This window comes from Rhinolophus ferrumequinum, chromosome 21 (assembly GCF_004115265.2).
Source record: "Rhinolophus ferrumequinum isolate MPI-CBG mRhiFer1 chromosome 21, mRhiFer1_v1.p, whole genome shotgun sequence".
In the NCBI taxonomy this organism is placed as follows: domain Eukaryota; kingdom Metazoa; phylum Chordata; class Mammalia; order Chiroptera; family Rhinolophidae; genus Rhinolophus; species Rhinolophus ferrumequinum.
The window spans coordinates 49,086,423-49,110,461 of NC_046304.1; the positions used below are offsets into that span (position 1 = coordinate 49,086,423).

A 24,039-nucleotide genomic window follows, 5' to 3' on the forward strand; every position below is an offset into this window, starting at 1 on the left:
CTCTTAGCCTCCTCAGGATGTCCACCAGCAGTAACCAAGCTTCGCAGCTTGGTTGAAAAATCTTGCAAGGCGCTTGTTAAAGTCCCGATGTCCAGGCTCGCCCAGATGTCTCCAATCAGAGTACCTGGGAGCGGAGCCCAAGAGTGCTGGACACCCACTGTGAGACAGAGTGATGGAGCCAGGGAAGGAAGGAAGGAAAAGAAGGGTCTTGGGTGAGGAAAAGGCATCTGAGGTCTTTTTGGTGGGTGGCCAAGAACCACTCCCCATGGTCCGCTGGCTTAGAGTGTAAAAACACTCATTAATAATAATAACAATTACCTTTTATTAAGCACCGGGGACTTGCTGGGGCCTCCCCTGAAATACCTTGAATTCTCACATTGACTCTGCTCTTTCTACAACATCACTCTCTTCACGTGGGAAATGAACGGAAATTGTGTGACATCCACTTGAAGGGAACATAGTGACATGGTGGCTTTCAGTAGAAGCAGGTGATGTCGCCTGGTTCCACTACCTGAAGAAAACTAAGCTCAGTCTAGATAAAATCCGGCCATGGCCCATGGGAGGTTTTCCAAGGGAGGACCACTATTTGGGCCCTCACTCTGTGTCATGATTGGAGAACGAGGCTCCCGGGCTCAGAAGTGACACACAGTGCTGGTGGCTTCAACCACCCCAAAGGTTAATGACATGGCCTCAAACTTCCACTCTCTAACCCCAAAGCAGATAAGAAAGCACGCCCCAGCCTCGTGGTCTGACCCTGCCTTCCACCCAACACACAAACGCAACATTGCCCCCAAGCCTGGGCCCAGCCAAGTTCCCACAATCCCTTGCATGGTTTGCAGGCTGGGAGACAAATGGAAGGAGAGTGCCCGATGGAGGCAGGAAAACACTCTCTCAGACCAGAGAACACAAATGGAGCAGCAGGGGATCTGGGCAGCCACTCTCAAAACAGGCAGCAAACAAGAGAAGCAGGAGCGGGAGTAAATCAATCAAAGAGACCTTCACTGCTTCTGACAGGGTGAACCCCTCCCGCAGGAAGCACAGAGACAGGAGACAGCTTGGTCTTAACTTCAGCAGGGCAGATGTAATCTTGACCTCAGGTGGAGGGGACAGGTGTGGAGGTGGGGCATGGAAGAGACTTGATGACGCAAAAGGAAAGACCTTCAGGTGCCCTGGGGACTCCTTAAGGGCCTGGGCCTGGATGGGACAAGAACTTGTGAATCACCTGCCCAGGGAAATCACCCCGGTTGCTGGAGTCCCAGCTTGCAGTAATTAAGTTAGAAGCATCCATACAGAGGCTGACACCCCTCTGCGCCCTTGCTGTCTCCTGGCTTTTGGCTGGTAACCCCACAGGCATCTCAGAACAAATCTGTGAAGTGCCCCAGGGCAGACTGCAATGGGTTCCTCTTCTGGCAGCCTCACAGCCTGGGACCCTACCACAAGGCCACCCCAGCTGCGGATGGTCCTGGTGCAGCCCCTAGTCCTGGCTCTGCCCCCAGATCATCCGACAGCTTTGGTCAAGTCACTTAATGCCCCCAGACCTCAGCTGTCCCACCTATTAAACAGCGACTAGAATAAGATGACTTCTGAGGTCCTGCCTGCTGGAAGGGTTTATGAAGATCATAAAAATAATAATAACTTTTATTACCTTACATTTACAGGGCCCGTTAACAAAATTTCTAAGTGCTTTAATGTAAATTACCTTGTAAAATCCTCCCCACAACCCTGGGAGAGCCGATTATTTCCATCTCTTTGATCTTGGCTCGCTGGCCTGCCTGACTCTGGGTGCACTAGGGTACCCCTACCCAGATCAGCAACCCCAGAGGTAGGCGGGGCCCCTCTTGAGGTTTCAGCCTCCACACTTGAGCGGCCTTGGTGGGAGGGGTCACGCCCCTCCTGAGCCCAGAAGAGGGAAAGCCAAGCCCCTTGAGTCCTGGGGCTCAGTCCAGGCTTGTCTCCCTCTGCCCCCAGCAGGCGCCGCTCGGACTCCGCTGGCACCACTGTCTGGGTCTGCGAACCCCAAAGGCAAGAAATCATGGAAGCAGCCACCCTCCCCTTCTGGGACCTGCCAGAGGACTGGAGTACATTTGCCCATCAGCCCTCTGGAGGGGGGCAGTGTTGCTCACGCCTCCCCATCCTTCCTAACACGCCCACCCCCAAACCCACCAGCCCTTCTCCAACGCCAGGCTGCTCCAGGCAGCTACAGGTCAGAGTGGTGGCTGCAGAGACAATTGAGCGACCAGTGGAGCTGGAGGCAAAGGCAGAAGTTGTGTGTCTGGGAGTGGTTGGTGGGGAGGAGGCCTGAGATCCTCCCTGTGCACCACCCCTTCCCTCTCCCCCCCGCCCCCGTGGGTCTGGGGCAGCACCGGAGACCTGGGCTCCGGCCGGCACCGCGAAGCTCCTCAGCCCCAGCAACCCGCCAGGCGGCCAGGCGCGGGCTCCCTACGTGGCCAGGCCCAGCAATCGCGGCGACCAGCCGGCACCCAGCGCCGGGACTCAGGCTCCTTCCCGCCGCCCTTCCACCCCACTCCCTCACCCAGGGACGACCAGCGTCTGCCCGGCAGGGCCTTGCCCTTCTTCGCGGACAAGGAACCGGGAACCTGAAGCCCGGCCTGAAAAGCTCGGAGGAGCCAGGCGCTGAGCCTGGCAAGGAATGGCGCGCCCCTCCCTCGCAGGCCCGAGGGCACCCACAGCGGGTGGGGGCGTAGTGATCCCCGTGATCCCCCTACCTCATCTTAGGTTCTGATTCTCAGCCTCCTCGGGCAACGCCTCCTAGCACGGACCCCCACCTTCCTTCACTGGGAAGCCACAAGTCTCTGAAAGACTGTTCCAACCCTCTCCCAAATAAAGCCCCCAAAACTCGAGGTGGGGGGGGTTCTGAAACTCCCTGGAGAAGGCTCTGCCCAGGCTAAACCCTGTGTCCAGGAGGCCACCATGAGGCCAGCAGGTACCCGCGCCTCCTCTATTCCCTTCCCCGCCCCCTCCCCTTGCCCCCATCCTAGCCCCACGTGGGGGTGGCCCTCCTACCTTGGGCTCTGGCCTGGGGGATCCGGTGCAAGGCCAGCAGAGTCCAGATCAGCAGCCCCCACATGATGACCAGCCGGGGGTCGGGGGGTCCTCCGCACTGTTTTATAATCCTGGTGGGGTCCGATACCCCGAGGCTTCGTCCTGAGAGACTGTCTACGCGGCTCTGGCCCGGGGCGGTATATGCCCAGGAGGGGCAGCTCTGGCGACCCCAACCCTTCCACGTCCTCTTCTGTCCAAGTCCGAAACCGGCGGCGCGCCCGGAAGGCGAGGGGCGAGCCAAGAGAAAGAGGAAAGCAGTGCTCTCGGACTCGGTGCGCCTCCCTCCCTTAGCACCCCAACTCCGACTTCTTCTTCCAGGCAGGGCGGCCTCAGCGATTCGGTCGGGTCGCGGGCTGGGCTCCGGACTAAAAGGACAACTTCAGGAAACTTCCTCCAGTGGCCACGTTGCCCGCCCCCCGCCCCCTCCCCGCCCCCTGGTTGGGTCGTCCGGGAGGACGCAGTCACAGCGGTTCCAGGCGCCTTGCCCCGGGGGCCGGGCGGTAGCCGAGCGTGGCGGCAGACGCCGGTGAGGGGATTCTTTCAGGGGCGCGGGTTTCGGGGGGCGCGGTTTGCATCGCGGTCCGAATCTCCCTGGAGCTGAAGTTTTCTTCTCTCTAACTTTGCAGGCGGCATCTGATGGGGCCGAGCCACCCCTGTCGGCTCCACAGCCCTGGCGCCCAATCTGGGGACTCTCGGTCCCTCCCAGGGGCGCTGGGCCCGGGCGCGCCCTCGGCTCCGCGCCCAGCCAGCTAGCAAACTTTGCGGGTCCAGCGGCCCGGCGCGCAACCCCGCGCGCCCATGTCCGCGCCGGCTGCGGGGTGATGGGGACGTCTTCTGGGCTGGGCGTCCCGGACTGTTGTTGCAGGCGCCTGGGCACGAAGCCTCCTGCCGGCCGGAGGATGGAGACCGGCGGTTCTGCCCTCCGCCGCGCCCTGGCCGGAGCTCTAGGCAAGACGCACGGAGAGCCCGGCGGGCAGCCCCGGCTCCGGAGGCGCGGCGCCTCCTCGGACGCCCGCGCTAGCCGACCGCCCTTGCGCGAAGAGCAACGGCCGCCGCGCCCGCCCCAGAGCTTCGGCCGCGCCGCCGCTCGCCGAGCCCGCCGCCCTCCGCTTCCCGGGCTCGGCGTCCGGGGAGCCGCTCCTGCCTGTGCCGAGCCAGAGCTGCGGGGGCAGCGTGAGCCGGTGACGAGCGCGGCGGAGGCGGAGGCGGCGACGCGGAGAGGGGGGCAGAGCGCTACCCAGTGGCCACGACTGGAGAGCAGCCTCCGCGCGGGGAGGGGTGTGGGGTAGGCGGCGGCGGCCCCGAGCCAGGCCCGGGAGCGAGCCCCGCAGAACACAATTCGTCTGCACTGTCGCTGGCGCCCAGCGCCTCCGGGACCCGCCGGGGGGCAGCAGTGCCAACCTCTTACCTTACGGAGGAGAGATGCTCACTGAGCGCCTTCGCTCTCTGGGCCCCGCACGCCTTTCTCAAAGGCTTCTCTGATTCCCAGTCTCTGTCATAGCGGGGAACCCCAACACCCTTCCCCGACTTTGAGTGACAGAGGTAGAGGGTGTGTTGGGATGAGGGGGTCGGTCAACTGGTTGATTCCTGCTTCTTCCCAGGTCAGGCTTTCAAAAGTCTGGAAACACTCAGGGCAGAGAGCAAGACAAAAAGAAGGCCAGAGACTTACAGATGGCCGAGAAAGTGAAGTGGGTGCCAAGGTCTATGCATTCTTTGTTTCTCACGAGCTGTGTGCAAAGGGTTGAAAAAGGGAAATTGATCAGGGTGCCACAAAGAGGACGGGGAGGTTTCCTCCCTTGTGGGCCAGAGGAGTGAGCAGGGCCAGCACCCAGAATGGTGAGAAGTCCAGCTCAGCCCAGCTCAGCCCAGCTCAGGTTTGCAGGACCTGGTTAAGCTTTCCTGGGCACCACACAGCTTTGCTTCCCTGGATCCCTTTCTCCATTAAAACATGTGTGTGTGTGTGTGTGTGTGTGTGTGTGTGTGTGTGTATAAATAAATATATATATATTAAAAGTAATATTTTATGACTGGGCATAAAGACAAATATATTAATATTACATGTTAAATCATTTTTGTCAACCTAAAGGTTCATTTATTTCTTATGGTTTTAAAAGAAATTAAATATTTTCACGGGCCCCTGAACGGCCATGTTCTCTGGCACTTTGCCTGCTGGTGGAGTCACATGGAGGAGTGGGCCCTGCCCACTTGGTATAAATGCTGGGAAGCAGAGCCAGTGAGACCTGCCCCTTCTGCCCCAGCGCTTTCTCTTCTCTCTGTGGTGGCCCACTCCACCCTGAAGGACACCCCTTCTCATTGCTGCAGAGGGGACACAGTCACCGAAACCATTTCATTATTTTTCTATTCTCATTTCACCTGCCTCAGAAAAAGAACTGTGGGTATTTTCTGAAAATAGCTGAGAAACTAGCCTGCCTTCCCTACAGTCCTTCAATCACCGAATTCAAGCATTTTGTGACTTTTTCCCCAGGTAACCTCCATCCCAGGCCGAAACCCTTTTGGCAAGCTGACTGGTAAATGAGAGCACATTGGGGGCAGGTGGCCTAGGTGTGGCCAGCCCCCCCTTCCCTCTGATGGCCACACCATTGCCAGATGCTTAGGGATGCCCAGCTGTGACCTCACATAAGCCCAGCTGCTCTAACCACCCCAACCTAGAGCTCAGGCCCTTCCCTGACCATGGAGAACAGCTGGTCTGCAGGGTGCTGTTCCTTTCCTCACTCATAGAGGGGGCCTGAGAGCCAGGTTTGCCTGGCACCTCTCCTCCTCAGCCAGCAGAGGAATAGCAGAAAGCCTCTATCTCCGTTCTCAGAGGGTGGAAGCTCACATCGACAGCTGTGTGAAACCTCGGTAGATTCCACCTTCTTCATGTCCGATCCCAGACTTCCAGCAGCCAGGAGTCTGAACTGGATACTCCTGGGGCTCCAAACAGCATTTGTTCTCTTTGTAAGAAGAGACATAACCATGTCTCTTCACAACCATGTGCAGCCCCAGCACCTTCTGGGAATTTGATCCCCAAAGGCCAGGGCAGGGCACCAGCCAGGGGTTGCGGGGAGGAAGGAGGTTTTCTTTTGTGATGGAAGTCACCAGGCATGCCAGCATGTCAGTGAGCAGAGCGGGCAGCACCCTACCAGCAACTCTTATGGCAAATCTCTCTCATCACCAGGAGTGGTGAAGGGAAGACATAGACTCTTTCTGGCCTCAGTCTGGACACACGCATACACAGGAAGGAAACTATCTGATTTTGCTTATCAGAGTTTCGCTGGCCCAGGAGGAGGCTGAGCAGGGAGCCTGCCACTTTGAGAAGGGCTCATTACTGGGAAAGTCACTTGCAGACACTATGACCTCATTCTTGCCACCAGCGGCGTAATTAGAGGTTGCAAATGGTGCAGTTACAGTGGGGGCCACATCAGGAGGGCCTGTGCGGCTTTCCCAGGCTCCACACTGCCTCCCCGATGCAATCCTGTCCCTTCTGATTTGAGTCTGTGCCTACAGCTCTCCTGGAAAATGCGGGACAGGATCTGGGTCTTCTCCCTGATTTCTATTCCATCTCCCTCCATCCCCAGAGCCAGCACTTTGTAGGAGGCTCTTCATCTCAGACATGCTCTATCCATACATTTCACTCTGTAAATTCGAGGAGGGGGGCGTGGGGAAGGCGCAGTGGCAGAGAGTGGCAGAGGGTAACACAATTCATTTCGAAGGAGAAGGAAAGGCCGGGATCAGTCGGCTTCATCTTTCCCCTTCTCCCTTTCCAAGTGGATGATGTGTGTTTAAAATGTCACCTCTTAGAAAAACCTTCACTGGACCCCCAACAGGACCATTTTCTCAGCTTCTCAATCCACACGTAGAGACAGTGGGACAGCATCACTGCAGATCTTTGCCAGGCGCCTTCCAAGTGGGAAGTACATCACACCACGTGCCAGCCCCGAGCAAGAAGACAAAACCAAGGACAGTTGGATGGAGCTGGCCAAGCTCCTCCTTACCCACCATTCGTCGGCAGCAAACCTGTCCTCTGCCCATTTCACACACACACACACACACACACACACACACACACACACACGCCAAAGAGTAGGCAGGGCAGAGTCAGCTTTTCAATGTGATTATTAGATATCTTTTTCATTTTCCATCTCAAATGTGACAGCAACTGGAACAGAGTATTCAGTGGCAGGCACATCCGCCATCAGCAGAGATCTGGCGGGCAGCCTGATATGGGAGAGGCAAAGACACGTGAGCCCACTCCCTATGCCCACTCCCTCATGCCCCGTTTCCTGCTTCCCAAGTTGCTCGGCCTGCCACCCTCCGCCCAGAAGCCCACACTTGTGGTGGTTTTGCTGAGGATAAGAAGGCAGAAAGAATGACCATCAAAAAGAGGGGAAAAGGATTGGATACGACTCAATCCAGAAGGAAAATGGAAGAGACATGAGAGGAGTCAGTATGGAAGTGCTTTCAGAGTGGGGCTGGGCAAGGACCCCCCCCAGACCCCCCCCCAGTAAGGACCTTGAAGAGAGACATCTCTGCTCCACCTGAAGGGAACTTCCACACAACTAACTGCCTTGAAACACGGCTTCCAGTAAATAATTAATAGCATTCTTTTTTTTCATTTTGTTCTGTTTTAAAGATGGAAAAAGGGGAGGAGTACGGTGAAAGTGGTCTATTCATCACCATTGAAAAGAGAGAGGCTCTGGGTCCGTGTAGTCGGCTCAGGCTGCTGTAACCAAACACCACAGGAAGTTATTTCACACAGTTCTGGAGGCTGGGAAGCCCCAGATCAAGGTGCTGGCCTTCTCAGTTCTTGGTGAAGGCGCTCCTCCTGCCTTTGTACATGGCCACTTTCTTGCTGTGTCCTCACACGGCCGAGAAAGCGAGAGAGTTCTGGTCCCTCTTCTGCTTAGAAGGACACTCACTAATCTTATCACTGGGGCCCCATTCTCATGACCTCATCTTAACCCAGTTACCTCCCAAAGAGCCCATTTCCAAATATTGTCACATTGGGGCCCGAGGAGGTTAGAGCTTCAATATAAGAGTCTGGGGAGGATACAGTGTAGCCCATAGCAACCCCCTATCCAGGCTCCACCCCCATCCTCAACTGCCCATCATAGTAAATTATTTCCACCCCCTTAGGAGGAAGGACCTAAGAACACAGTGCATGCCCATGGCTGGGCTGGGGGCAGCTTGCATCTTTAGCTCCTCTGTGCCAAGGTCAGGACTACCGTGAGTTCCGTTCTTGGCCTCCAAGCCCTGGAGCTGATTAACTAGGGATATACTTAGTAAATGGACTGAGGTTCCGTGTTTCGTGATCCTTTCTGCTTTTGCCCACCAGTTCTCCAGGAAAGGAGGAAAAGAGACACAGAGAAATGGAGCAGAAACCCTTCAACACTCACGCAGAAATGGTTTGCTGGTTCAGAGCCAGACGCAAGTCGGAGAGAATAGAGGTTAACAGACCACTGGAGACAGCATTTTTAAACAATAAAACTGCTAAATGTAGGCTAGGCTGGGGAAGGAAATGAATGCATGAGAAAACAGGAATTTTGTGTCTCTGGGCCTGTACAGCCAATCTGAGCCCTGGGCGCAGCTTGACAGGGGTGCACCCAAGTCTGATGGAGAAACACAGTGCTAAAGCTGAACAGGAGAGGGCGCTGTCAACACACACAGCTAGAAGGTCCAGGAAGGAGGAAGTTGGCTGGGGCAGAAGTGTACTTTGTGATAGTTTCAGAAGCAAAACCAGTCCACGCTTTACTCACGAATGTGCTAATGTGTCTACAATAAAGTACATGAACATCACAGAGAAGCCTGTCGCCAGGTGGCTGACACATTGATCTTTAAATTGGACAAGGATTTAGAATCATTTCGGGCCATTCAAATTCACAGAGCCATGAACTCTAACTTGAGCGGGGTTTATTTAATCTGCTTAGTATAAGAGGGAGCTGTGGATCTGCCTTTCAGAGCCACCAAAGGCAGGCTCTCCCAACGAAAAAGGCGAGTGTCTGTCACAGGCCACAGACCACTTCCTGGCTGGTTTGTAGCCAGGCCGCACACAGGCTTGTCTTAGGGCTTGGCTCCTGCTGATCCTTGGGCCTGAAACGCCCTTCCACCAAGTGGCCACATGGCTCACTCCTTTACCTTCACTGTGTCTCTGTTTCGATGTAGCTGACCAGCGAGCCCTCTCTGTCAATCACTTTGAAAAAGCAATGCCATTGGAGAATGATGTTCAGTGAACACTGGTAAAGCAGAGGCACTGACTGGTGAGAGTAGTCGCTGCCTGGGCCACTCCACCAGCATGTACTGTGTCTGCCCAGCTGACTCACCAACACACACACACACACACACACACACACACACTCCCTGTCCTCCCTTCCAACTTTCCTTTTAGCACTGTCACCACCAACTGCTATACCATAGATCTTACTTGTTAGTTTATTTATTGCTTCTCTTCTGCCACTAGAATGTAAGCAACTTGACGGCAGGGAGTTCTGCCTGTTTGGCTCTGTGCATATAAACTAATCAAAATCAGACCAAGCGATTATATATGTTCAGTGACCTCAAAACAAAGGGAAAATATGCACGAAGTGTAAGCAGCCTTTCAATTTCATTACTGTGTCTTTACTTCCATTGACCTTGCCAATTAAGCTATTTACACCTTAAATGTGTGTTTTCTGATATTTGTATTTACAACAAACATTCACTGCTCCCTGAAAATTAACCTAATCTTTGACTGATATCTGTAACATATACAATCGCACTCATTCATTTAATTTCTCAGAAGTAAGGTTTTGCAGAACTAAGTAAGTTGAAAGGTGGCCTGAGTTTCAGGCATGAGGGTTTTTCTCATCACTTATGCAATCAACATCCGAAGTTGTGCTATGTCAAAGTTAGGCAGGCTTACCTGGTTTCTGAAAAGGACTCTTTTTATAAAAGTTTGCACTACAGAATTCTTAAAAGCCACTGCATATCAAATGTGATTCAATTTACATTCTAAGACCAATGACGACTCGTGCTTAGGATAAGACGGAGGCATTTTTTGGAAGGCAAAATGCAAGGGTGGACCAGAGCTGGGATGTGGTGTCAGAGAGATTTTAAATATGAGCTGTCTGCCCTATAAAGAAAACATTTGCCGATTCTTGCTCTAGAACAAAATGAAGTAGTCCCATAGCTGTCTTAGACTTGAATATTCTGGGGGTGTACAGCCTGCCCAGGTCTGCTCTGAGCATATCTGGTGGGTACAACTATTAGCCAGCAGCCCTGTGAGGGCAGCTGTTCAGTGACGTGAGAGGATCCTAGCTTCCCTGAGCCTGACATTTATGCGGCTAACAATCACACCCAGCAGGAATTTATACAATATAAAGCATGGGCCAGGGAACAAATACAGTCTGTCCTGGGTACAGAAGCACCAACCGGGTTTGATGGTACCACTTTCTTTGCCCAGGGCCCTGTCGATTCCAGGTTCACTCTATCTGCCTGAACAGACCTGTGTGGACTGGCTCTGTCCTCTGCTTTGATCCAAACAGCCTCCTGCCATCCCTCGCCTTTGCTGGCTTAGGCTCATGTCCCCCTCGAGCTTCTCCCCCTCCCCCTGCCCGGGTCTGCCTGCAAACCCTGCTGGCTAGCACTCTGATCAACACAACCAGGAAATTTAGTTGAGAACATTGAGTTTAGGCCTCTTTTCCTTTTTTTTTTTTGTTAACTTTTATCATGCACTCTATTGGGGACTAAATATCCATGATTCTTACTAACTTAAAAAGCTTTTCCTGGAAATCCCCGTTTCCCTCTCACCCTGATTGACCTTAACCATTTTATCCAAGGCTGTTCTCTCCTTGCTGTCCTTTTCCAAATCCTTATAACCACCCCCATGCAAACCGATCTCTTCACATCCTGGTTTTTTACTGCATTCTGTGGGACCCCATTCCCTTATGGGCATTCATTTCCTTTACCCTAAAGCAATTTCCTTATGTTTTGCTTTCACCTTCCTGTGTTAACCGAACTCTGAACTCCCCCTGAAGATGACTCCAAAGAACAGGAGGACCACCTTTCCTTTCCACTTCTGCTTCTCAGTGCAGGAGGGACAGGCCTCTCTTCACGTGGAGGCTCCACGAGCCTGCCTTGACTTTTGTTGTTTCAAGTCTCTGCCATCAGCCTCCTTACCTGTCATGGAAAACATGACCGATGCTCTCATTCCTAAATGACTGCACCTCATTTTTTTTTTTTTTTTAATTTCCTGCAACTCTTGGCTTTCTCTAGACAAAGTTAAATCTGTCGATCTGAACTGCATTACTTTCACGGCCTTGCTTTACTGAATTTCAAGTTGCCACCATGCCAGTAGACCCACAGAAAGTTGATGTAAGAAACAGCCCTGAGGTTCTTGTGAAATGAGTTGTGTTTTCCATCAGAGTAGCCTTTCATTGGAGCGATAGTTTGGCTGGGTATATAAAACTCCAGGTTCAAAATAGTCTGCCCTTAGAATATTGTAGATATGTGAGCCTCTGAACTTCTGATGAATTCCTGTGATACCAGTTTTATCCTCTTAGTTTTTGCAGACAACCTGTTGGTTATCTCTGGAGAGAACTTCCTGTCCCTTGTCCTGAAATTTCACCAGGATGTGTCTCTCTGTTGATCTTTTTTCACACATCCTGCTTAGTGAGCCCTTTTGTTCCAGAGACTTGGACCTTCATTCTCCTCAAGGAAGCTTTCTCGATTAGGTTTTGGTTATTTCTTCTTCTCCATGTTCTCTGTTCCCACTTCCTAAGACTCTCAGTAGCTGGATATTGTATATGGGCATCACCTGGGAACTTGCTGGAAATGGATATTCCAGGCCTTCCCCGGAACTACTGAATCAGAATCTATATTTAACAAGATCTCTAGTGTGATGTGTATGCACATTACATTTGAGACATCCTGCTTTAATCCACTCTCATCTCATATTTGCTTTAAATGATTAAGGCTACACACCCGAAGAGTTGTCACTTGTTACTACATCTGTCCCAGGAGCCATCCTCTCATCTTAGAAATCAGGTGTCCCTTTTTTCAGAGGTAAGAAACTTTCTAAGTCCCAAGGGATCCTCCTCCTTTGTGTACTGTTCCTGTCTGGCTATGTTCAGTCTTCTACTTCTAATTCTTTTCATAACACCTTTAAATAGAAGCAGGTGTTCCTGACTTGAAAAAGCTTCACTTGACCCTTTCGCCTCCTCCAGCTACCATCCCATTCCATAATTGGCTTTCCCTGCCAAATCTCTTAAATTCATGCAAAACAGGCTGTACCTCTGTTTCTTTATATGCCTCCCTTCTTCAACCCCTTTAAATCTAGCTTTTGACTCACTGCTCTAAAACAAAGTTTTCTGAAAGGTCTTCTCTCAGCCTTTATTCTCTGGTCCATTCAGCCACGCTGGCTGTGGCATTTGTGGATCATGCCCTCTCCTTGACTTTCGGGGCACCTTGGTGTTGCCTTATCCCACTGGAGAAGGAGTGGGGACCCCCTCATCTGGGGTGATCTCCTCCTCCTGCCCTTTCCTAAATGCTCAGTTGACATCTGGCCAATTCCAAGAGTCTTTTCCTGAGTATTCCGTTCCATGTTGATCTGTTGAGTCCATCCAGGCCCTGCCCAAGTCCTGCGTTTCGGTGCACACACATTCATACAGCCAAGACAGTGCACAAAATAATATCACCATTTCAATGTGCTCCTCATCTCACCAACGAGCTTAAAAGCTCCTGTAGGCAGGGACAAAATATAGTACCACTGTCCTTGAGTACTTTGGTTGTTTCCAATGCCCGAGGGCAGCTGAACAAGGGGCTACACCACCCTGAAAAGAAACACATTTTCTTCATTTTCACAGATACTGTCCACCTTCAAAATCATGTACCTGGGGATGACACCTGCCCAAGGAGGTGTTTTCTAATTCACCCAAAGACACTACACGGGCTGGCAGTGTCCCTGGCCCAGGCGTACGCCTCCTCTGTGGCCTTGTACTGATGCCACTTTGGGGGCCTCTTGTCCATGCGATTGCCTTCATGGCTGGAAAACTCACCATTCTCCTTTCCTATGCGTGGCATGAAAATATTTCAGAGATGACTGCTCAGAGCCAGGATGTGGAGGCATCCTGGGGTCTTAAGAGGGCAAAACTCACTCCTCAAATGAGAATGAAGCCCCTGGCTTTCCACAGTCGGTGACCCTTCTGGAAAGCTGAATGGCTTCTTTGCTCCCCTGGTCTAAAGTCTCAGCTTCCATAGCATTTACACAAGGCCCCCTGTTTCAGGACATGTTGCCAGAGTGCAGTTGTATAAAGGAGAAGGAGGAAGGGGGGAGGGACCATGGGGGCCAGGGAGAATGGCAGGCACCTCTTTCATCACCCCTCTGAGCAAACTCATAAGAGTAGTGAGAGATCCTTCACGCTGAACTTTTCATCTCCCCTTCTCCTGCCCACAGCCCACCACTGCTTTACCCAACTCCCTCATCTCAGTAAATGGCACCTCCACTCTCCCCGATGCTGAGGGTGGAGCCTAAGGACCTTCCTTGGTATCTCCTCTGTCTCATTCTCTATATTCCATCCATCACTAAGTCTGTGCATCTCCCTCGCAAATAGACCCACCATCTGCAGTTCTCTCCACTTCCTCTGCTACTGCCCTGGTCCAGCCTCCACCAAGCCCTGCCTGGGCCTCTACCATGGCCTCCTAACTCTCTGCCTCCATTTCTCCAGCTGCCAGTCTATCCTGCACAGGGCAGCTAGGGTGGTTTCTTAAAAGTAAGTCACATAATATGATTCTCCTGCTTTAAACTCTTCAAATATTTGATGTCATTCAGTTTTTAGATGCGGTATTGTATTTTGTTTATTTTTTTCCCCCAAAAGAGATGCCTTAGTTTCTTACATACTGTAATATTTGTATGTGAAATGATGTGATATATTAAATCTCTCCAAAATAAGATGAGGTGGTGAAAGAAGTGAGAGATGGGTCATGTCGAAGCTCGGTACACTGGGTTTCCCTGTGCTATTCTAGTTTTGTGTGTGTTTGAAATTTTTATATGAAAAAGGTAAAAAAAAAAATTGCAAGGATACGTCATTACTCATATGATTAAAAAAAAAAAACTTGCAGAGACACATCATTACTCATAAAATTAAAAACAAAAACATCCTGGCCACGGCCCACATCCAGCCTGCACCTGCCCTGCCAGTGTTTCTGGCCTCATCTCTTGCCATCCATAACCCCTATCCTCGAGGCTCTGCCATGCAACCCTCCTGCCCCTGGCAGCTTCTCCTTTCATTTTCCCAAGGAAGTCCTGCTCTGACCTTGCTGGAGGCTTCTCCCACATCATTCCCAAGGCCCAGAATCCAGAATCCCCCCACTCCCCACTGGCTACTTCCTGCGAACCCTCAGGCCTCAATTTAAAACCAGTCTTTCAGAACTGCCCTCCCCAAGGCCCCAGTTTAAATTTAACCTCCCTCATTTACTTTATCACTGCACCCTGTAATTTCCCGTATTTGTGCTTACCACAGTTTGGGTCTCTCCCCCATGAGGCCATACATTCCACGAGGGCCAAGTTCATGGCTATTTTGTTCACTTGTGTGTACACCAATGCCCAGCACAAGGTTGCAAAATGAAATGAGGTGGCCGCCATACCCTCAGTCGCCTTCGGAAGAAATGTGCCCTAGGCAATTAAAACAATAATTAAAGTGAAAACTGAAGTACCGAGGATGGGAGAACCCGTGAATCTGCTGTGCCACATCCACAAAGATTAAGCACTTTTTCATACTATTTTTTAATGATTGTTTCATTATTAAGGAGTCCAACTTCAGAGGGAAGACTAAAGTCTCCCGTGTTTCCCTCCCTGGGCCCACTCCCTTCCTTCCCCATAAGTAACCGCCACTGGGAGCTTGGTGAGTGTTCAGTGCACATGTTTTATGTTTTCATTACAAAATGTGTGCATCCATAAGCAATACCTGGTATTATTTTCTGTGTTTTTAAAATGTATGTAACTCCATAGTGTGCTATGTAATGTCGTACAACTGACATTGTCCACTCATCATGGTCGTATGTGTGTGTGTGCACACATGTTCTATATGTTCTATATGCTCATCCACTGTAACGTTACGTAGCAATCCACTGTATGAATACATCACAACGGATGTATTCATTCCTTTAATAAAGTGCCGCCAGCTTATCTCCAATTTTATCTCTAACAGAAACACTGGAAAAATGTACTTGAACTTGTGTCTCCCTGTGCACATGCTCTCTCCCCCATGAGACTGGCCTAAACAAATGAGAGAACTGGCCAGGATGGAAGGGAAATGGGAATTCTCATATGCTGCCCGTGGTGGGAATGGAAATTGATATAATCTTCGAGAGCAATTTGACAATATCTAGTTAGGATGAAAACGCTCAACCTTGTGGCCCAGCAAATCTCCCTCTGTAATAAATCCTTATCACTAAAGGTAAATTATGTATTTCTTTTCTGCTCAACTGGAAGCACAAAATCTGTAATATTCCTTTAGGCCTTAAAGTTTACAATGCATTCTCACATGTTATCCGACTAAGCTGACATTCACAACCATGGGGGAGCGGTAGGAGCCCCACATTAGAAACGAGGGCACGGAGGCCAAATGCCAGGACACACAGCTGTCGTTTGGGGTGAGGGCTCAAATCCCACTTGTCTCACTTCTTGGCCCAGCGCATTTCCTATTGCCCCACGCTGCCTCCCTGTGTCTTTATGCTGTGAAGCAAATTAACAAGCTCCGGGCGCTTTGTAGTTGATGCCGTGGGTGCTCCAACCAGATACCCTTCACCAGGCCTTGTACTTGTGCCCTGGGGACTGTACGTGTTGGCTGCTAACAGCTCACAGCTGTCCCTTCTTCAGTGATTATCCACAGCCATCTGGCCCAGCCTTACTTGGAGATGCCTGGAAATTTTCCTCAACTGCCTTGGTTGGTGGCAGGGGTGGGGGTTCCTTAGCCAACGGCTAGTGATACCGTCGGCCAAAGATGAGGTGAGGAGGGACAAGTCTGTGGTGCTGTCCAGAGCTCGCACTGAACCCCGTTTTGGCCTTCCTCTGCCTCATGCTGCTTTCCTCACTTCCTTCCCCCTTCCTCCGGAGAGCGTTCCTTTGGGAAATCATTTGCACAAGAAGCCTTTCCCGGGCTCTGCTTCTTGGGCAATGCTTCCACCGGCATCACCTCCAGGACTTGGGAAAGCAGATTGCTGGGCGTCACCTCCAGAGCTTCTGTTTCAGTTGATCCAGGGACAGGCCCGGGAAAGTGCATTTCTAACAAGTTCCCAGGCAACGCTGAGGCTGCTGTCCAGGGACCACACTTAGCAAACCACTGTTCTAGAGAACGTGACCTAAGACAGCTGATGCCAGGACAAGCAGATTTAAGGATGGGATTCTGGAGGTGCTTGACCTGCTGGCAATGAGGAGACCCCAACACTGGTGCCGGGGGGAGAATTGAGATAGTTCCTGGCATGTGCTATCATACTATTCCTGTGGCAGCTTACAGTCGGAAGGGGATGTCCTGGCTTCTGCAACATTTCTGGTATCTGAGCAGAGATAGTCATTAGAAGGATTGTGGGATTGAGAGGCTGTTTCTGAGAGCGATGGTTGCCTCAAAGAAAGAAAATGATAGGCCCCAGACAATTAATCACCAATTCAGAGCAGAATATCAACGTGACAAGACCTGTTTGGCAGTGAGGTCCTTATTTCCTGTAGCTGGAAGGAGGATCATACTGAAATCCAGGCTCAGTATCTCATATGAAAAGATGCAGAACTTCAGAGAAGTTCGAATTCTCAGCTTCGGCAAGTCTCCTTTGCCAAAGTCAAGGCCCTATTGGGAAGGGCCGTCACATTTAGGGATGTGCTGTCCAGGTAGCTGTGACTAGGGACCCTGGAGAATCCCCCTGAACCCTCAGGGCCTTCAGAAATGGCCCAATTCCCTCTGTTAGAAGATAGCTCATTAACACACGCAACCATATACCAGGAAAAGGGGATACCCAGATGCTTCCAGGGTTGAAAACAAGGTCCAAGTTGGCAGTGCTATTCAGGGACACAAGTATAGCAGGCATATGGGTGGGTGTGGGGGAGGGGGGGGGTCAGGCAATGAATGGAGCTCTGGCCCAGGGTCATCTCACTAGGTCCACGGACCCTATTGGAGGTCATTTTCCTTGTTCCTGAATATATAATCAAAGTCAATATGCATGGAAGCTGGTACAGTCCTCACCTTATTCCTTGGCCTTTGGAATAAGTACTGTTGTAGCAGGAAAGAGCTATTAGGGTAGAAAAGGCCAAGCGGAAGTCCATGAAATTGACCACTGTCTCACCCCCACCTGACCAAGGTAGTAAATCAAAAGCTATATTACACATTGGGAAGAATGGCAGAGATTAGTGCCTCAAAGACTTCTGGGATGCAGGGGCCCTCATCACAACCAGCTGAGTTCTCATGCTGACCTGTGTAAGACCCAATGGACCACGGCAGATGACAGAGGACTTCTGCAAACCAGGCAAGTAGCAGCTCCAACAGTGGCTGCTGTGCTTAATGGAGTAGCTTTAATTGAACAAAGGAGCACATCTCCTGGTACAGGACACACAGCTCCTGACTGGACAAATGTTTTCTTTTCAGTACCCCTCAAGAAAGAGGGCCCGAAGCAGTTTGCATTCACATGGGACACACAGGAAATAGCCCCACCCAAACTCCGGAGTCTGTGACGTCAGTGGATTTTGTAAGGGTCCCGTGAGCTGGGACATGCTAGGAAATGCCCTCCAAAATCAAGGAAAAAATGTCACACCATGGGCCTCCAACCACACACAGCACCATGCAGAAGCTGCCGGCCTGGTGGAGCAGTGGGATGGCCTCTGGAAAGCTCCGCTGAGGCAGCAGATGGGTGATGACAGCCCGTGAGGGTGGGGTGCTGTGCTGCAGGATGTGGCATGCATCTCAGACCGGTGATCATCTTACAGAGTTACATCCCCAGTAGGCAGGATACGTGGGCTCAGAGACCGTGGGATGGAAGTAGGTGGTGTTCTCGTCACTTAGTCACGGACACGTCCTGTCCTTTACATCCCTCGGTCTGTGAGTCTGGAGACGCCACTCCCAGAGGGAGGACAGTTCCACCGGGGACACAGTAAGGTCTCCCTAAAGTTAAAGCTATGGCTGCTGCTCCTAGTCACTTTGGGGTCTTCGTTCCAGTCGGACAGCGAGCAAGGGAAGGCGTTTTCTTCCTGACCAAAAAAATGACAAGTGCTGCTCCATAATGGGGGCAGGGAGGACAATACTGACCCTTAGGTGGCCAACTGGGCATCTGTTGGTCCTCTCATGCATACTGTTCATTGAAAATGGGCAAGAACAACAACCATGGCCTGATGAGCGTGGTGTAGACCAGCCACAGTGGGTCATCTCAAGTGGGTGACGAAAGAGGGAGATGGTGTTAGTTACGGCCTCAGGACTAATTATAACAGTGAGGAAAGTATTTGTCCCACTAACCCTCCTCTTTTAAATTTCCCAAGCAATTGTGATCAAACAGAATTCTGGAGAAGCTGACCGAGAAGGCGTGAACCTAATGTGAGAAGCAAGAGGGTGGACTGTAGTACATGCTGTGTCCTCCCCTGGGGAGATGCAGCAACTCCCCAGTTGAGTGTTGACTCCTACAGCTCACAGCTCTACCCTGGTCCAGAAAATTGACCTTGAGAATGACTCTGAGACCTTGGTCATCAGGAATTGCCTTTCCTGGAGATGGGGAGTGGTTACATGGCCTCCCCGCTCAGAGGAAGCCTGCAATCAATGACACTGATATTGGAGTAAAAATCCCCAGCCCCTTGCTGCAAGATGCTCCAGAGAAGCTCGTGGGATCAGGCTGAGGATGGACTTCAATGAAACCCACAACTGTGCTTAAAGTTCTTCCCCTCCCTTATTCCCGGCCCCCCATTGCCTGGCAGGTTCTTCCTCTCAGAAGCAATTCCCTCAAGAAATCACACGTACAAGAATCCTTGTCTTGGGCTCTGCTTCTAGGAAACACAACAGAAGACGTTCTTCTCTGTCTCTTGGAATATATTTATCAAGGCTCAATTAGCAGGAAAATATACAGAAAAAAGGCAAAACTCTCCTCTTACTCACTTTCATCCTGTCTGCCCTTTCTAGGGATACTCAGTGACAGGTTTGATGATGAATCAATTTTGTCACCTTCCTGAGCATTTTAATGTGTGTGTGTGTGTGCGTGCTTGTGTATCTGCGTACGCACGTGCGCATGCTTAAAAATAAATCGAATAATTCTCTATATTTTTCTGTGACTTGTTTCATTTAACAATACATCTCACAAATATTTTCATGACAATACCTTTAGGTCTATCTTTTTTGTTAATGGCTGTATACTATTATATGATATAGATACAGCATAATTTACTGTGTGTGCTACAGATACACTATGACTTACTCCTGCAGGAAACAGAGTAACAGTAAAGATTTTAAATGGAGAGAATTCAACAGAGGGAATTGGTTATACAGACCTCAAGAGGTTAAAAGAACACCAGCGGACACTGAGAAAACTCAGGTATTACTGCACGCCCAGGCCTGAGGTCGCTGTATCATAGGAAACAGCAACCACTCTTAGGACCCGGGAAGCCAAAGGGAAGAAGTGGGCGCCCTAGCCTAGGACTTGCAGAGGGCAAGTGGGGTACACAGCAACCTAGTTTCCATTTAATGAAAGTGATGAGTAGAAAAATGTTACCTTCCCGTCCTCCTTTGCATTTTTTTTATGGTTACTACTAGTTAATAGCAAGTAGTTTGAAACATACTTGTTAGCCATGGTTTGTTGTCCTTTAAGATTGTGAATTCTTGTATCTTTTCTCCCATTTTTAAATGGAGTATTTTGGCTTTGCTGATTGACTTGAAGATGCTTTCTGTGAATTATTCTTTCATTGGTTAGCTCTGTTGTAAATATTTTCTCCCGGACTGTCATTCTGGTTCTGGTCATTGCTTTAAAGGACCCTTGTTGGATAATCTCTTTTCCCTTTATGATTGTGTTTTTTTCCTTAGAAGAATTTTCCCTACCATAAATTAAAAATAAAAATAATGGTCTTAACCTAATATTTTTATCAAAGCTTGGGTTTTGTTTGTGTTTAGATCTTTACCTTATTTTGAGTTTATGTTTATGATCCAGGGCCTAATTGCCCTGCCCTGAGGGTGACAGACATAATTTACTGAATAGGTTCTCCTTCTCCTGATGCAGCATCACCTGAATCTGAAACCAAATCATGTTGGTTTCAGATGCATAAATGTATCTGTGTTTGGCCGCTCTCCTGCTTACTTGGTCTGCTTTTCCATTCTTGCCTCATTACTAAGTTATCTTAACAAATGCCTGTATAGTATGTTTTGCTTCCTAATTGGGCAGGTCCCTAGGCGATGTGCTTCTTTTCCAAAAATGTCTCAGCTAGTTTCAGGCATTGCTTTTTCCATATGAATTTTAGAATCAATTCCTCAAGTGAGAAATCTATTGTCTGCTTTTTAATCGAGATACCATTACATGTAATATATTAATATAAAGAAAATGAATGCATTTTCAAAGTTGAGTCTTTCCACAGAGGAATAGTGTTGAAACCTTTTGTGCCCTTCTGTGAAGTTTTATCATTTTCTTCATATATACTTTATTAGGTTTGTCTGGGTATTTGATAGTTTCTGTTGTAATTATAAATGACATCTATTTTTATTAGATTTTCTAATTGTTTATTGCTAGCAAATAGAAAAGCTATTGGATTTTGTATGTTGACTTCAAATTTAACTTAATTTTATTTGTTCTCGTGGCTTTTCAGTTGATTCTCCTGTATTATCTAGGTTGATAATCATATTGTGTGCAAATAGCAACAGTTTGTTCTGTCCGCCAGCAACATTTATACCTGATTTTATTTTATTTCCTTATTGCCCTGGCCTTGTTTCCACTACAGTGCTAAATTGTACGAGTGGTGGTGTTTAAACTGTTATTCAAACTGTTTATAATGAAACTTATTTTAATATGTAACCGTTAAGTATGATACTTGTGGTTGGTTTGCTACAGTGTGAAGGAAACTTTATCAGATTCAAAAACATTTCTTCTAGTCCATCAACCTTTTATTATTGAGATGGTTCAGTGTCACTTAGAGACTTGATGGCAATAAGTTTATTGCCCAATAAACCAGCAGATAAACTCAAACCTTCTCTTCCAGTAGCCACATGAACACCAGAAGAGGCTGGATACAAACTAGATTCACTTTCCCTCGTGAGAATGAGGGGGGGAAATCTAAGTAACCCCCACCACAACCTTGAATTCTGCAAAAATAAAACCTTCCTATAAGTACGAATACTCTTCATGTTTAATGAGAGAGAAAAGGTGTTGGATTTTATAAAATATTTCTTTAGTAGCCACCAAAATAATCGGAACATTTTTTCCTTTAATTTGTTCACGTAAATAATTACATTAATATGTTTCCTGATATCACACCATCCTTTCATTCCTAAAACAAATTAAACTTGAGTATATTATTTTTAATATACTTCTAAGTTTCCTTTATTCATAAGTGGCCTCTAATTTTTCATTGAAACTGATTTTAGACGTTCGCTTGCTTTTTGTCCGACTGTGGGTTTAACGTTCGCGTCATGCTGTTTCGTAGAATTAGTTTGTAACATTTTCATTCCCTTCTATGGTCCCGAATAGTTTATGTATCACAGGAATCAGCATTTCCTTGAAGATTTAGTATAACTTGCCCATCGACTCCTTGGGACTGTGACCTTGAACCAGTCATGCCCTGTTTGCTGTCAGATCCGTGCCACACTCTTCCGCTGCTTTGCTCTATATCTCAGAAAACTACATTTCCAGGCTCATCTGCCCTCTGGCTTCCAGGTAGGTTGGCCAATGGGAGGCACTGGCTGAGAAATGGAAGAAGGGAAGTGGGGAGCAGCACTGCCCTCCACTTGAGGAGCATCTCTGACAGCAGCTGCTTGCCCTTGGTAGCTTAAGCCACTGTTCTCAGTCCTCGCATCAGTAGGTCCAGCTTCCACCAGACTCGCCTCTGCTGGAGGCACGTCCTCTCCTTGTCTTTCCAGCTTCCTGCTGTTGCCAGGTGACCTATGAGGTTTCTCAGCTCTTCCATCGCATTAGCCAATTCCCTATGTTAAACTGCCTTGATTTGAAAGACCCAGCATGATTTCTATATTTGGATTGATTCCTGACTCATACAGACGTTGATGTGATACCTCTTCTTTAATCAGTTTTGTTCATTTACTTTTTGGGGGTCCTCTACAAGTTTTTCATGTTAACTTTCAAGTTTGATAGAATGAAGTAGTAAAATTCTCTTATAATTTAAAAAAACATTTTCAATTTAGTAGTTATGTTCCCAATTCTGTTTCTAAAGTCATTTGTGTGTGTGTGTGTGTGTGTGTGTGTGTGTGTGTATTTTATTATCAAACTTGCCAGACATGTGTCTATTTTATATTGGTATTTTGCTGAGTATGTTACACAAATCCTGCTTTAATCTTCATATCAACTTCACAAAAGAGGAAATGTCAGCAGAAAATCATTCCTTTCCTTGCTGGACACTACACACCTACTGAAGTTGCAGAACTGAGATTCGAACTCAGATCTAGTCTATCTGCATGCAAAACCCATACTTCCCTCATTGCCTCAGAGAGCCTGAACACTCTGGGTGAGATTTAAAAAATCATCACAAGTAGGCTTGACATTTTCTACAGAGAACATGAATTTCTTCTGTAATTGGGAAAAAAGTTAATTAAGCTTAAACAAATAATTATAATAAAAATGCCCTTGAAAAGAGAGGAAATGTCACAGCATAGCAACTTAAAGCCTTGGAATGTTTATAAAAGGGAGGCAGGCCCACCCTGCTTTACCCTGGGTCTAGCAATTGGTTAGAACTTGGTCTCCCCTTTCCCACCAGGTTAGAAGCAAAAGTTTTCCCAAAAGGTAAAGGTCATGCGAATCACTCTGATTGGTGCTTCCCTTGGCACTGTTCCATGAAGTACGCTCTGGGGAGACGACCTCCTTGCCACGTCCATCACAGCTCACGTGGTTTGGAAATTCCACTCTGCTTTTGCTCCAAAGGACGTGGCCAGAGTGGTCAGAGTGAAAGAAGCTGAGATTCTCTGTGGAGATGGGGCTCATCCCCCCGGCGGTGTAGGGTGCCTGTTCTCCTTGGCCAAGCCAATAGAGAAGGATCATTTTCTATTCCTACTTCCTCTCCAGTCCTGAACTCAGCTTCTGATGGCAGAGGAGCTCCTGAAACCTCCTAAAATAGCCTCCTGCTAGAAAGAAGTAATGCAATGCACACCACACTATGCATATTGATTTCTATTTTTGGTTCTTATCAAGATTTATTTTTCCTCCCTTCAGGTAAATAGTGACCTTGGACTCGCCGCCTTCCATATTTGCAGCCTGGGTCAATGAATCTTGGTATTGACCTTGGGGGCCATCAATAGCTGCTTATTGTTGAGATATTTCAATGTCAATAAGTGGCCCCATGGAAGTGGGAGGGGGGCTGCCCAGCACACCCAGCAGCTAAAAAACCAATCCCTTTCTCCCAGTTGTCATCTCCATACAGAAGGGTCTGCTTCTAAAATTGATTAACTTTTCTGCAGGGAATAGGAAAACAAACTCCCCAACATAGCCTGAATCCTGCAAAGGGAACTTTCTCAGAATTACTATCCATTATTATGAAAGGAGAGAACACCCATGTGTGTGAGTTCCATCTCGTTTCTCTCTCTCTTTCTCTCTCACACACACACACACACACACACACAGACACACACACACACAGACACACACACACACAGTGTCACACTCAATCCTATAAGAAGATCCAAAACTTTGGTTAGAGATACCTGGTTACCGTAACAGCGAGTAATATTATGAGCCCATCACATCCTACGCTTACAAACCCAAAGCTCCCACCCAGGCTTTCCCAACTGAAGTAGGTCAGCTGGTATAGTGGAAAGAGCTTCCTCTTTGGCATCT

At 49.0% G+C, this 24,039-nt stretch overlaps 2 protein-coding genes across 2 annotated transcripts in view; one reads left to right on the forward strand and one right to left on the reverse strand.

Annotated features, from left to right (window-relative positions):
- SDK2 (sidekick cell adhesion molecule 2) overlaps positions 1-4,057 on the reverse strand; it is a 251,570-nt gene extending 247,513 nt beyond the window's left edge. Inside the window, exon 1 of the mRNA XM_033091048.1 lies at positions 3,025-4,057. Within this exon, the coding sequence (XP_032946939.1) occupies positions 3,025-3,088 (64 nt within the window). The 5' untranslated portion in view covers positions 3,089-4,057. The remainder of the gene's footprint in view (positions 1-3,024) is intronic.
- LOC117013226 (collagen alpha-1(I) chain-like) lies at positions 3,090-4,352 on the forward strand. Its single transcript, XM_033090163.1, has 3 exons — positions 3,090-3,111; positions 3,171-3,589; positions 3,690-4,352. The coding sequence occupies exons 1-3, from the start codon at positions 3,090-3,092 to the stop codon at positions 4,350-4,352; spliced, it is 1,104 nt and encodes a 367-aa protein (XP_032946054.1).
- The last annotated feature ends 19,687 nt before the right edge of the window (positions 4,353-24,039 follow it).